The following is a 12782-nucleotide window of genomic DNA, read 5'->3' as shown; positions in this document are numbered from 1 at the left end:
GGTGCTGTCTGGGATCTTTGGTGAATTTCTATAGTGCATCTTGTAGATAGTACACACTGCTGCTACTGAGCACCGGAGATGGAAGGAGTGGATGTTTGTGGATGTAGTGCCAATCAAGGGGCCTTGCTGTAATGTTGTTCTAACCCAGTCTAACAATGGGGCTACATTCTCAAATAAAGCGCTGTGTCCACACGATCAGAAGGAAGGGTGAAGGCTTTAGAGAGGGCACAGGCAAGATTTCAGAGAACAGTTCCAGGGATGAGAGACTTAGTTTTGTCACTTAATTAGAGAAGCTGGTATTGTTCTCCTTAAAGAAGGAAACATTGAGAGGAGATTTGATAAGGGTGCAAAAGATCTTGAATGGTCTGGACCGAGTAGAAAGAATCAAATCTGTAACCTTGACGGCTACATCCTCTGGACAAGGGCTACATTCAGACAACAACTCAGACTTATTTCACATATTTAACACAGTAAAACATTCCATCAGAACATTATTTAAAGAAATTGACCAAATGTTTGGAGGAGCGGCTAAATTTTAAGGAGCCTCTTAAGGAGAGAATGGGAAAGACTCAGATTTATGAACTGCAGAGCTTTCGCCTTTGCCAGCTATAGGCATGCAATCCAGGACAGCACAGTGAAAACTGGAGAGGCACCCAGAGATCTCGAAGAGCTGCAAGGCTGGAACATATGTGGGAGATCAAGAGGATGAGGCTACAGAGATATTTGAACACAACAAACAAGAGGAGAAATTACAGATTGATAGGAAAGGGGCTAAACAGTGAGATCATTGAACTAGCTTATTCAAAGAACTAACACAAGCACACTGAGCCAAAGTGACCTCACGCTGTGCTGTATCACTCTTCAACCCTAACCATGTTAAAATCAAGACATTGTGAAACCAGGAACCAATGTAGGCCAATAAGCACAAGACTAATTATTGACAAAAACTTCCAGTTAATATTCCTGGATAGCATCAGGAGAAGGGTCCTATTCCCCTCCTGAGCCAAAGGATGTGAAAATCTTCACCGCTGCCCTGACTGTGATCAGTGAACTAAACAAAACTTGATTATCCTAGAGGCAAGGACATAGTACCCAACCATGGAGGTTGTGGGGGACAAATAGACCAATTTTAAAAATAGATCAAGATTAGGTAAAGAAAAGCTGTTTGGCATGTTTTATACATCTAAACTCTCAAAAACTCCAACCTTAATGGTGTTCTAAGAGGAATGGAAGAGAAACCCATCTCCTAGCTGTTATTTACTCTCAGAGTATAAAAATGCCTTACCTTTTCCGTCAAGCCCTTGTGCACGCTGCTGATCGTGTTCAACATATAAAGCACTGCAGTCAGGAATGCAAAGGGGGATTTGGACCCCAGGAGGCTAAGGGGAGTCTCTCTCCCAGCGAATCCCAGTGATACCAGACTGTGGATGGTCTCAGGCCCTGGGTTACAGGACCTCGGGTTGCACAGAGCAGAGTGTGACCTGAGGAGAGGCAACAGCAATTAGTCACAAATTGATACTGTGCCAGCTGTAGATTGTGGGCAAAGGGGATACAAGATCCAGTGAGATATCACTCAAATATAGTTGCCCCCAACTTTCAAACATGTCCCGAACACACATTCTGGCTGCACTCACAACATTGAACTGTGAACTACCTGCAGCAAAGAGCATAAGTCCAAGGCTGCACTGTCTGTCTGGCTTCAGGACGTTTGCCCACGCCTAGAGTGAAAATGCAGTGAAAGGGGGAGGATCCACTCATTGTGGTCCATGGAGGTACCAATGATATAGCAGGGTAAGGGTAGAGATTCTGCATAGAATCAGAATGGGGAGCTAGGCACCAAATTACAAAGCAAAATCATTAAAGGCCACAAAATCTGGATTATTACCTTAGCCACGTGCAAATTGACACTAACAAGTAAGACTAGAGAAATAAATGGATGACTGATGTGGGAGAAGTGGGTTCTGAAAGTAGGGGACTGGCACCTGTCCTGTAGGATCTGCAAGATTGGGATAGTCTCCACCTGAACCATACTGGGGCCAGTGTTCCAGTGAGCATGCATAAAAAGGGAGTGGATTTTAAAATAAATAGTAGGGACAAGGGATTAGTTTTGGAAGATATGGTAACTGAAAGAATAGAGATAACAAGATAGAAAAAGGAATTAACATGTGAAATGATAAACAGATTGTGACAGGAAAGGATAGAGAGCACAAATCTAAGAGGTTAAATCAATAGATAAAGCTAGAAGTTACAAAGCTAGTAAAAAGACAAAACTAAATCCAAATGCATGCAGCATTCAAAACAAGACAGATGAACTTAGAATGCAAATGGAAATACTAGTAAGCAAGCATGACTTGAAAGCCAAGAAAGGGACATGGCTGCAAGATGACAAAGACTGAGACCTGAATACAGAACGATACACGATTTTTAGGAATGACAGAAAACCAGGAAAAGGTGGAGGCAGTCTCTGTTAATTCATGATCACGTTGGTCCAATAGATACAGATGACTTATGTTCAGGAAATCAAGTTGTAGAAACAGTTTTGGTAGAGCTGAGAAATTACAGAGGTAAGATGCCACTTGTGGGAGAGTGTAGAGCCTCCTGTGTAACAGTACAGCAGAGTATAAAAGGAAGAAAAAATGGGAGCTTATCAGAAAACTAAATCATGGAGGGACTTTAACCTTCACACAAGGCTGGAAATATCAGATGGACAAAGGGATCTCAGCTGAGGAGTTTGTAGCTTTTTTTGAGCTAGTTCTGAACAGTATATTCTGGAGCTGACTGGAGAACAGAGCTGGTACTGTGCATTGATAGAAAATAGCAATAATCGTAATATCAATTAATTTTACGTACAGTTTGGAAGAGAGCAGTGGGTTCAAAATTACTATTTTAAACTTAAAGAGGAGCAATTATGAGGTCATGAAAGCAGAGGTAGCTAAAGTGAATTGACAATTTAGGTTAAGGGATGGATCAGAATGGCAGACATTTAAGATGATATTTCAGAAAAGAAAAGTCCAGTGAGAAAGAAAAATTCCAAGGAGTGTACCCAGCATCTGTGGTTAAATTGAAAAGTTAAACATAGTATGAAGCCTAAAAGAAAAGCGTGTAAATTGTGTAGAGACCAGTGGCAGGTCAGAAGATTGGACGGAAGATTTTAAAAAAGCAAAGAAAAACTGAATGGTTAATAAGGGGAGTAAATTTAATACACAAGACCTGGAAATATAAATAATAGATAACAAGAATACATATAAATATGTTAAAAAGAACTAGAAAAAAGGAAGTAATAATCCTATAGGAAGTGAGTCAGGGAATTAATAATGGAAAATTAGGAGATGACAGATAAATTGAATAGGTATTTATATCAGCCTTCACTGTAAAGAATACAAGTAATATCCCAGAATTAGCTGGAAATCAGGAAATGGAGGGAGAGAAGAACTCAAGAAAATTACAATCACCAGGGGAATGGTTCTAAGCAAACCAGTGGCGCTGCAAGCTAAAATGTCCCCATATCCTGATGGACTTCAATCATGTTGGCAAATTAATTAGCATAAGTTTTAATTTTCCTAAATTCCCAAGACTCAGGGAAGGTTACCATTAGATTGGAAGATAGTGAATGTGACTACCTTATTCAAAAGGGAGGGGGACAGACAGCAGGTAACCAGGCTTTCTAGCTTAAAATCGGTCAGTGGGAAGATATTGGAAGATGTTGGAAGCCATTATCAAAGAAGTTACAGCAGAGCATTTCGAGATGTTCAAAATAATCGGGTGGAATCAATATGGTTTTGTGAAGTCATGTTTAACCAACTAGAGTTCTTTGAGGAAGTAAGCAAGTGCTTGGGTAAAGGATTGGGAGACGTATTGTACTTGGATTTCCAGAAGGAAGATCATAAGCTGTCTCATGGAAGGGTACTATTTAAAAATAAGAGCTATGGCATGAAGGGTAACATTAGCATGGATAGAAAATTGACAAGCTAATAGGAAACAGTGTTAGCATAAATGGGTCTTCTTCTGATTGCCAAGGTTTAACAAGTGGTATTCCACACAACAATACTGGGGCTTCAGCCTTTTAGTATTTATTTGGATGAACAGACTGAAAGTATGGTTGACATATTTGCTGACTAAAGAAGATAGAAAAGTAAGTTGTGAAAAGGACATAGGTAGGTTACAAAGGGAGATAGATAAGTGGGCAAAAATCTGGCAAAGGAGTATAAGTTGGGAAAAAAGAATTTGTCCATTTTGATAGGGAGAACAGAAAGGAAACATATTGTCTACATGGTGAGAGATACAGAAAGATCTGGACATCCTAGCATATATGAATTACAAAAGGCTATTATTCAGCTACAGCAAGTAAATAGCACGCGATTGTTTGCTGTGGAAGGAATTAACATAAATGCTTCCCTTTATTAATAAAACCACATCTAGGATACAGTGTACATTATTAGTCTCTTCATTTAAGGATGGCAAGTATGTTGTAAAGTCTGAGTGTCAAATGGGCCTGTTTCATTGAAGTTTAAAAGACTCTGAGAGGAAATCCCATTGAATTGTACATAATTCTGATAAGTCTTGGCAAAATGGATGCAAGGATGATGTTTCCCCTGGATGGAATATCCAGATCAAGGGGTCACAGTGTCAGGAAACATGATTGGACATTGTGGATTTATATGAGAAGACTTTCTTCACCCAGAGGTTGGCGAACCTGTGAAATTCTCTACCGCATTAGGCTCTGAAGGCCAAGTCAGTGAATAGGTCTAAGAAAGAAACAGATAGATTTCTAAAAATTAGTGGTGTCAAGGGCTATGGGGAAAGAGTGGGACTGAGATGGAGGATAAGCCATGGACATGTTAAATGGTGAACAGGTTTGATGGGCCAAATGATTTCTATTTTCTCCTAGTTTCTAGGTTCTTCTGTTTTGATAAAACATAAGACTCTGAGAAGTCTTGACTGGATGCATGTGGAAAGGAAGTCTCTGCTGTAAAGAATCTAGAAATAAGAGTTATGTTTAAAAATACATTGTCACTATTTAAAGCAGAAGTGAGGCAGAACATTTTCTATCAGAGTATTCCAAGTCTTTGGGCTTACAAGGTGGTGAAAGCAGAGTCTTTGAATACTCGTAACACAGGACAGATTGTTGATGACCAAGAAAGTGAAAGGTTATCAGGGTAGAATTTAGGTTACAATTAGATTAGCTGCCGTTGTATTGAACAATGGAGGAAGTTCAGGGGCTGAATGTTCTGCATCTGATTTGCATATTCATGTCTTTGCATGTCGAAAGATCCATCAGGTCTGGACTTGTTGAGAAATAGCATTTTTGTTGTGGGTGGAAGGGAGCAGAAAGGAAGTCAATAACTGAGGAAATTTGGTGAAAGTGGCTGCATATGAAGTCAACAACTAGGAATAAAAAAAGAAGATACCTGCCCCTCACAGATATACTGCTTTTCAGCAATCGTTCGACTAGGAGCCAGAATCTGGCCTGGAACGAGCATTCTGAAGGTAGAACATACTCTGCTGGGTATCCCAGAAGAATACTGCAAGAAAATTACTTCATCCTCCTGCTGTAGCTGGCACATGACTGTTCATGAATGTCATTCAAGGCCAGTATGAAAACATGACTGCCCAACTGAGCTAGTGCAACTCAATGATGGAGGGGAAAATTTATTGGTTTCAAAATACATGGAGGATGCTACATTCTGAGACACAATGACATGCTAAGTTGAACTTAGATGGTTGCCCCATTGCTGAGTCATGTGTGAATCATGAAATGCTGTCACTCCATCCCCAACATGTATTCAAAACTGATGCTCTCTGAAAACTTCAATTTCTGATCTGTCTTCCAATCTAGTGGGCGGCACGGTGGCACAGTGGTTAGCACTGCTGCCTCACAGCGCCTGTAGACCCGGGTTCAATTCCCGACTCAGGCGACTGACTGTGTGGAGTTTGCACGTTCTCCCTGTGTCTGCGTGGGTTTCCTCCGGGTGCTCCGGTTTCCTCCCACAGTCCAAAGATGTGCGGGTCAGGTGAATTGGCCAAGCTAAATTGCCCGTAGTGTTAGGTAAGGGATAAATGTAGGGGTATGGGTGGGTTGCGCTTCGGCGGGTCGGTGTGGACTTGTTGGGCCGAAGGGCCTGTTTCCACACTGTAAGTCTAATCTAATCTAATCTTTAGCTTCAGCCAAATTAGACCTTAAACAATGATCATCCAACAGCACAAATGGTAGGGATTCACAGCCCCAAAAGAAACAGGATCTTACCTGAGATCCTCAAACATGCTCTCTAATACTGGCAGGCTAAGGAATGGGAAAAAGGTCCCTGAGCAAAACTGCTCCAGTTCTTCTAAACACTCAACCGATCTACAGGACGGCTGTGGAAAATTCAAGAGAGAACAGCATTAGAATATAGTGAAGTTATCGATGTGTCCACAACTCAGACAAGGAGAACATTACAGCATCCCACTTGCCTGTGCCTGACCTACGTAAGGTGTCATTATCATGTGTATAACTCAAATTAAATATAAGTCAGAGCATATCATTCCATGTCAGACCTACACAAGGAAGTAACCAGAACATACTACTTAATTTGCATATAGCTGGAGACAGTATGATCCATGTGTTAAAATGGATTTGTGCTACTCTGATCGCTGTATCTCTGAGAATCATAGAATCCCTACAGTGTGGAAGCAGGCCATTCAGCCTATCGAGTCCACACCAACCCTCTGAAGAGGATCCCACCTAGACACACCCCCTCCCCTATCCCTATAACCCTGCATTTCACATGGCTAACCCATTGTGCCTGCACATCCCTCGAGACCACAGGCAATTGAGCATGGCCAATCCCTTAACCTGTTCATCTTTGGACTGTGGGAGGAAACCAGAGTACCCTGAGGAAACCCACACAGCCACAGGGAAAATGTGCAAACTGCACAGTCACCAAGTGTGGGTCCCTGGTGATTTGAGGCAGCAGTGCTAACCACTGAGCCACCATGGTGCCAACATACTTGATATATAAAAATTACCCACAGAAGTAGTTGGCCAGAGGTTGAGAAGAAGCGGAGGGACAGGGGCAAAAAAGTAGGAGACCATGAAAAACAGCTGTGATAAGACACTGCAGACAATGCTACAAATAATTATTTAAAATGTAGACTTCCAGCAAGTGATCAGGAAGCAGTAGAATCATGATTGCTAATATGATCAATTAGGTTAGAGGAGAAAATCTAGAACTCCAAATAGGCAAGCCAATTATCATGCTTACCAGATGCAGAGGTTTCAATCAGATTAACAGCACTCTCACCTCTGGGTCAGAGCTCAACACCCATTTCAAAGATACATGATCCAGGATGATTCTCCACAACAGTAATAGGGAGGGATGCACTGTTGAAGATTCCAACTTTCAACTGTGACCTTAAACCAAGCCTGATTTGTTCTTTCAAGTGGATGTGAAGAAGCCATGGCCGTACTTGTGACAAAACCAGGGCAATTTTCTCCAGTGCCCTGGCCAATATTTATCCCACAACTATTGCCACCAAAGTAAAATGAGCTGTTTGACTGATTGCTGGCTATTGAAAATTTGTCATGAAAGACTTTACATAAATGTAAGTTCTTTCCAGAGGTAATTTTCAAAAATCGTTCTCAGGATGTGGAAAATAGTGACATATATTGCCCATCTTAGCTATCCTCAGGAAGGGATGGTGGGTCTGAGCAGTGTGATACAGATGATGGTCTTGCTGGTTGGGTTGGAACAGGAACAGACAGGCTAGACCATTTGAGAAAGGCAGATTTCTTTCTCTAAAAGATGTCAGTGAACCAGTTGAGTTTTTACAACAGTTCCTCATTTAAATGTGAGAACCTCTTTCAACTTTGTCAAAACCAAATTCCAGCTTTCCAAGCATCGGATATAAACACTGCAATACTAATCCTGAGAGCAGCACCAGGCCATGATCATAATCAGCAACACAACCAGACCCCACAAAACAAAAAAAAAACTAACAGAAGTCATGAGATGAATGTGACAGTGACACGGAAAGGAAAGGAAAATGTGAGAATGTGTAGTGTTAAAAGGAGCAAGTATCACGTGACATAAAGCATGAGAACAAATGTGGATAAAGACAACAATTACGTACCTGTTGGATGAGTTTACTGTAGTATGTTGCCAGGTAAATAATATACGTTGCTGTCAGTTGTCTCACTTTATTCCATGTTGCTGGACAGCTGACTTCCTTAAGGCACCTTTTGACACAGGCCTCCAGGAAGGGTTTGATACCTGCCACATGGCTCCAGTCCAGTGGAGGAGGGGGAATATGTTCCACTTGGTCCTTGCTATTGTAGGACATAAATGGAGTAGTTACTAGTAACTTTGTTTCATTTGGGACATAAATGACCAGATATTTTACCTTTTACACAGCAATGTTGGTGGAATGGGAGAGTAATAACAGCCAGAATGCCAAGAGAGTGCCTCTGCTTTTCTTTGAGACAGCACAGAGAGATTTATTACATCCACCCAATGTGGCAAACAAGGCTTCAGTTTAATGTCTCATCAGAGAGGCAGCATCTCTGACAATGCAGCAATTCCACAGTTCTCCACTGGTGTGTCAGCCGAGATTTTGTGCTCAGGTCTGTCAAACCCATGACCTTGTGACTCAAATGGGAAAGAGCTACTGCATCGAACAGGCTGTCTAAATCTTTCAATGGGTTCTGAATTAAAGCAGACAGCATTTCAGAAACATGAGCAGCAGTGGTAACCTTGGAAACAGCCTGATCACAAGCTCTGAGAATACATGAGGGAATTGCTGCAGTGTCAATCACAAAGGCACTGAAATGCGTTTCACTTGGAATCACTGATGACCTAATGTGATTGACAAAGGTGCTCTCCACTATAACCCTTAATCACATTACTGACATTTAATGTGTATCTTTGTGTTTCCTTTAATTCCCCACACTAAAATGCTGGGCACACTACGGAGGTGTCAATCACTTTAATACTGACTGTGTAATTGCCAGTAAGTACTGCCGGGAAGCATTCAAAAATAGGTAGCATTAATTCAAAAAAAGTGTCCTGCCATGGAAAACAAAACCAGCCTTTGTTGCTGTATAGAACAGTTGCTTAGCAACAGTCATCGACCCTGACACAATTGCCCCCTCCCCCCACTCCGCATGCCCACTATCAAACTCCAGTCATGTTACATCTGTCTGCAAATCTACCACAGCCGCCTTATGTCAGTATAAGACCTGCTTCAATCATGAGCTGTGGCGCCAAGCTGCCCAGCAGGACTGTGGTGTACAGCAGGGTGATAATAATATGAGATTAGGCATGGGACAAATTCTTATGTTGTTATAACACATTCAAATTGTACTGTTAAAGCTCCAGGGTGCTCCACCACAGCAGGGAGAAGGAAACGGAGGCAAAATTAAGAGAGATGATGTCAAGCAGTGTCAAAGAGATATGCCTTCAATATTTTTTTCAGAATTTGCAGCAACAGAATTGAGCCATTCAATTTAACTTTATCCAATGCAAAGGCCTCCTCCTCCCCTTCTTTAACTAATCCTGTCAACATATCATTCCATTCTCTTCCCCTTGACCTGGAAAGACAGAATAATGCAACAACAGGTCTGCACTGGCTCTTACAGAAAGCAATCGAGTTCATCACACCATCACAGCTCTGGAATGTTTTCTCCTCCAAACACCTGCTCTTTTCAATACTACTATTCCTTCTGCATCCTCCATCCCATCACAAGTTTCAAATTTCAAACCATAACCACGTCATGCAAAAAAGTGTCCACCCCCCACGTTTTCTCTGGTTCTTTCACCAATCCGTTTAAAATCTGTGCCCTCTCATTATTCAGCCAATAGAATCAGTTACTCTTTATTAGTTGCGCATCATGAATTTCATTATGTGTAAATCTCCTCTTAGTTTTCTCTGTTAAAAGGAAATCAACCCCAACTCTTATGTCAATATAACTGTAGAATCTCATCCCTGGAACTATTCCATCAAATCTCTTCTGCACCCTCCCTGAAGCTTCATGCCCTTCCTGAAGTGTTGGACACAAAACCCAGGTGGACCTAAATCATGCTTTAATTCTCAAGTTAGCATGCAGACCTTTTGCAGTCTAGGCCTCTCCTTACAAAACCCAGGATCCCGTGTTTTACTACCACAGATGTCCACATACAAGTCAAGCTCTGAAGCCTTGAAAACCTCTCCAAAAACAGGGGTGCAATTTAACTCTGAACACAAAAGTGAACTACTGGCATAGGAGTGGGTAGTGACCATGTTATTGATGTCCCATACAAAGAATAGGCGTGCCTTAAACTCCCTCAGCAAAACAAGCCAATATCACCTGTTTGATCTCCAATCCTAAAGATACCAGTCTGTAAAACATGCATTGAACTAAACTACTAATGCACATACAGCATATTTTACCTGAAAAGGAGAGTCAACCTAAATGCAGAGCAAATGCAAAAATGAATATCTTAAATAGCAGGTTAACTGGCAAGGACTGATTAGGGATAGTCAACATGGTTTTATACGTGGGAAACCATGTCTCACAAACTTGATTGAGTTTTTTGAGGAAGTAACAAAGACGATTGATGCGGGCAGAGCGGTAGATGTGATCTATATGGACTTCAGGAAGGCGTTCAACAAGGTTCCCCACAGGAGACTTATTAGCAAGGTTAGATCTCACAGAATATAGGGAGAACTAGCCATTTGGATACAGAACTGGCTCAAGGTAGAAGACAGAGGGTGGTGGTGGAGGGTTGTTTTTCAGACTGGAGGCCTGTGACCAGTGCAGTGCTACAAGGATCAGTGCTGGGTCCTCTACTTTTTGTCATTTATATAAATGAGTTGGATGTGAGCATAAGAGGAACAGTTAGTAAGTTTGCAGATGACACCAAAATTGGAGGTGTAGTGGACAGCGAAGAGGGTCACCTCAGATTACAACAGGATCTGGACCACTTGGGCTAATGGGCTGAGAAGTGGCAGATGGAGTTTAATTCAGATAAATGCGAGGTGCTGCATTTTGGGAAAGCAAATCTTAGCAGGACTTATACACTTAATGGTAAGGTTCTAGGGAATGTTGCTGAAAAACAGAGACTTTGGAGTACAGGTTCATAGCTCCTTGAAAACGGAGTCGCAGGTAGATTGGATAGTGAAGAAGGCGTTTGGTATGCTTTCTTTTATTGGTCAGAGTATTGATTACAGGAGTTGGGAGGTCATGTTATGGCTGTACAGGACATTGGTTAGGCCACTGTTGGAATATTGCGTGCAATTCTGGTCTCCTTCCTGTTGGAAAGATGTTGTGAAACTTGAAAGGGTTCAGAAAAGATCTACAAGGATGTTGCCAGGGTTGGAGAATTTCAGCTGTATGGAGAGGCTGAACAGGCTGGGGCTGTTTTCCCTGGAGCATCGGAGGCTGAGAGGTGACCTTACAGAGGTTTATAAAATTTTGAGGGGCATGGATAGGATAAATAGGCAAAGTCTTTTCCCTGGGGTCGGGGAGTTCAGAACGAGAGGGCATAGGCTTAGGGTTAGAGGGGAAAGATATAAAAGAGACCTAAGGGGCAACTTTTTCACACAGAGGGTGGTACATGTATGGAGTGAGCTGCCAGAGGAAGTGGTGGAGGCTGGTACAATTGCAACATTTAAAAAGCATTTGGATGGGTATATGATAAGAAAGGTTTGGAGGGACATGGGGACGGGTATTGGCAGGTGGGACTAGATTGGGTTAGGATATCTGGTCGGCATGGACGGGTTGGACCGAAGGGTGTTTCCATGCTGTACATCTCCATGACTCTAACTTATGAAATAATTTACCGTAACTGGTTTGTTAACCATTTTCAATGGTAGCTCTGTCCCTTCCTTCTCTCTTCGTAAAGCCCTTTTAGCAAATTTCCAGTGAGCTTGCAATCTTGCTTATTCTTCCTACAAAATGCATCATGTCACACCTTTTGGCCCTGAATTGCGTCTGCTATATGTCTGTCTGTTCCACCAGCCACGCATTACTCCTCGATGGAAACTACATTTACAAATTTCAAAATATTACCCCGTATCCTCAAAACCAAGTCAGTAAATTACATAGAAACAGCAATGAACTGAGCAGCAATCCTTAGGAAGCTCCACTGTATACTTTAAGTTCCCTCCATTTACCACAGCTGTTTTCTTGCTCCTCAGTCAACTTCATATCCATGCTTCCACTGCACCTTTTATCCCACTGGCTTCAATCTCCAAAGCAGCCTAATGTGTATTACTTTATCAAACCCCTTTTGAAAATCCATAGAGATAACAGCATTAATGCTGCCCTAATCCATCTTCCGTTACATGATCAAAACTCACAATTATTCCATGTTTGTCAAAGTGCCTATTATTTTTCACACAGAATATAATGCAGACGAACAAGTCTCCTGTCCAACCAATTCAGAATATTTCCTCCTAGATTGTTGTTTCAGAAAGTTCTAAATACTTTTAATTGCCAGGTTTAGCCTTCTCTTCTTTTCCGAGTAAGTGTGCTGGCATTTGAAATCATCCAGTCCTTTGGGATTACCCCTTCAGCTAAAGGGGACTGGAACGCAGAGGCCAACATCTCTGTAATATTTACCCTTACTTCCAGCAAAAAATCATAATAGATTACCTGTATGGATAGGATGTATTGGCACTGAGTACAAACACCTATTCTGTCTATTTTCCCTACATCCAGGATGTCAACACGCTCATTTACAGTAGTTGTGATACAGTTCTCTTCCCTGATAAAAGTCAATTCAAAGCCCTCATTTGATACCACGCCTCACCCTCTGTCATTTTGG

At 41.7% G+C, this 12782-nt stretch overlaps 1 protein-coding gene across 1 annotated transcript in view; it reads right to left on the bottom strand.

Annotated features, from left to right (window-relative positions):
* rpap1 (RNA polymerase II associated protein 1) overlaps nucleotides 1-12782 on the bottom strand; it is a 110096-nt gene that overhangs the window by 33015 nt on the left and 64299 nt on the right. Inside the window, exons 17-19 of the mRNA XM_060828322.1 lie at nucleotides 8110-8305; nucleotides 6245-6354; nucleotides 1286-1481 (exon numbers count right to left, since the gene is read on the bottom strand). Coding sequence (XP_060684305.1) covers nucleotides 1286-1481; nucleotides 6245-6354; nucleotides 8110-8305 — 502 coding nt within the window. The remainder of the gene's footprint in view (nucleotides 1-1285; nucleotides 1482-6244; nucleotides 6355-8109; nucleotides 8306-12782) is intronic.

The sequence above is a fragment of the Hemiscyllium ocellatum genome, chromosome 8 (assembly GCF_020745735.1).
Source record: "Hemiscyllium ocellatum isolate sHemOce1 chromosome 8, sHemOce1.pat.X.cur, whole genome shotgun sequence".
NCBI classification, from domain to species: domain Eukaryota; kingdom Metazoa; phylum Chordata; class Chondrichthyes; order Orectolobiformes; family Hemiscylliidae; genus Hemiscyllium; species Hemiscyllium ocellatum.
Note: the sequence above shows the minus strand (reverse complement) of the source record. Positions and strands in the feature narration are given on the sequence as shown.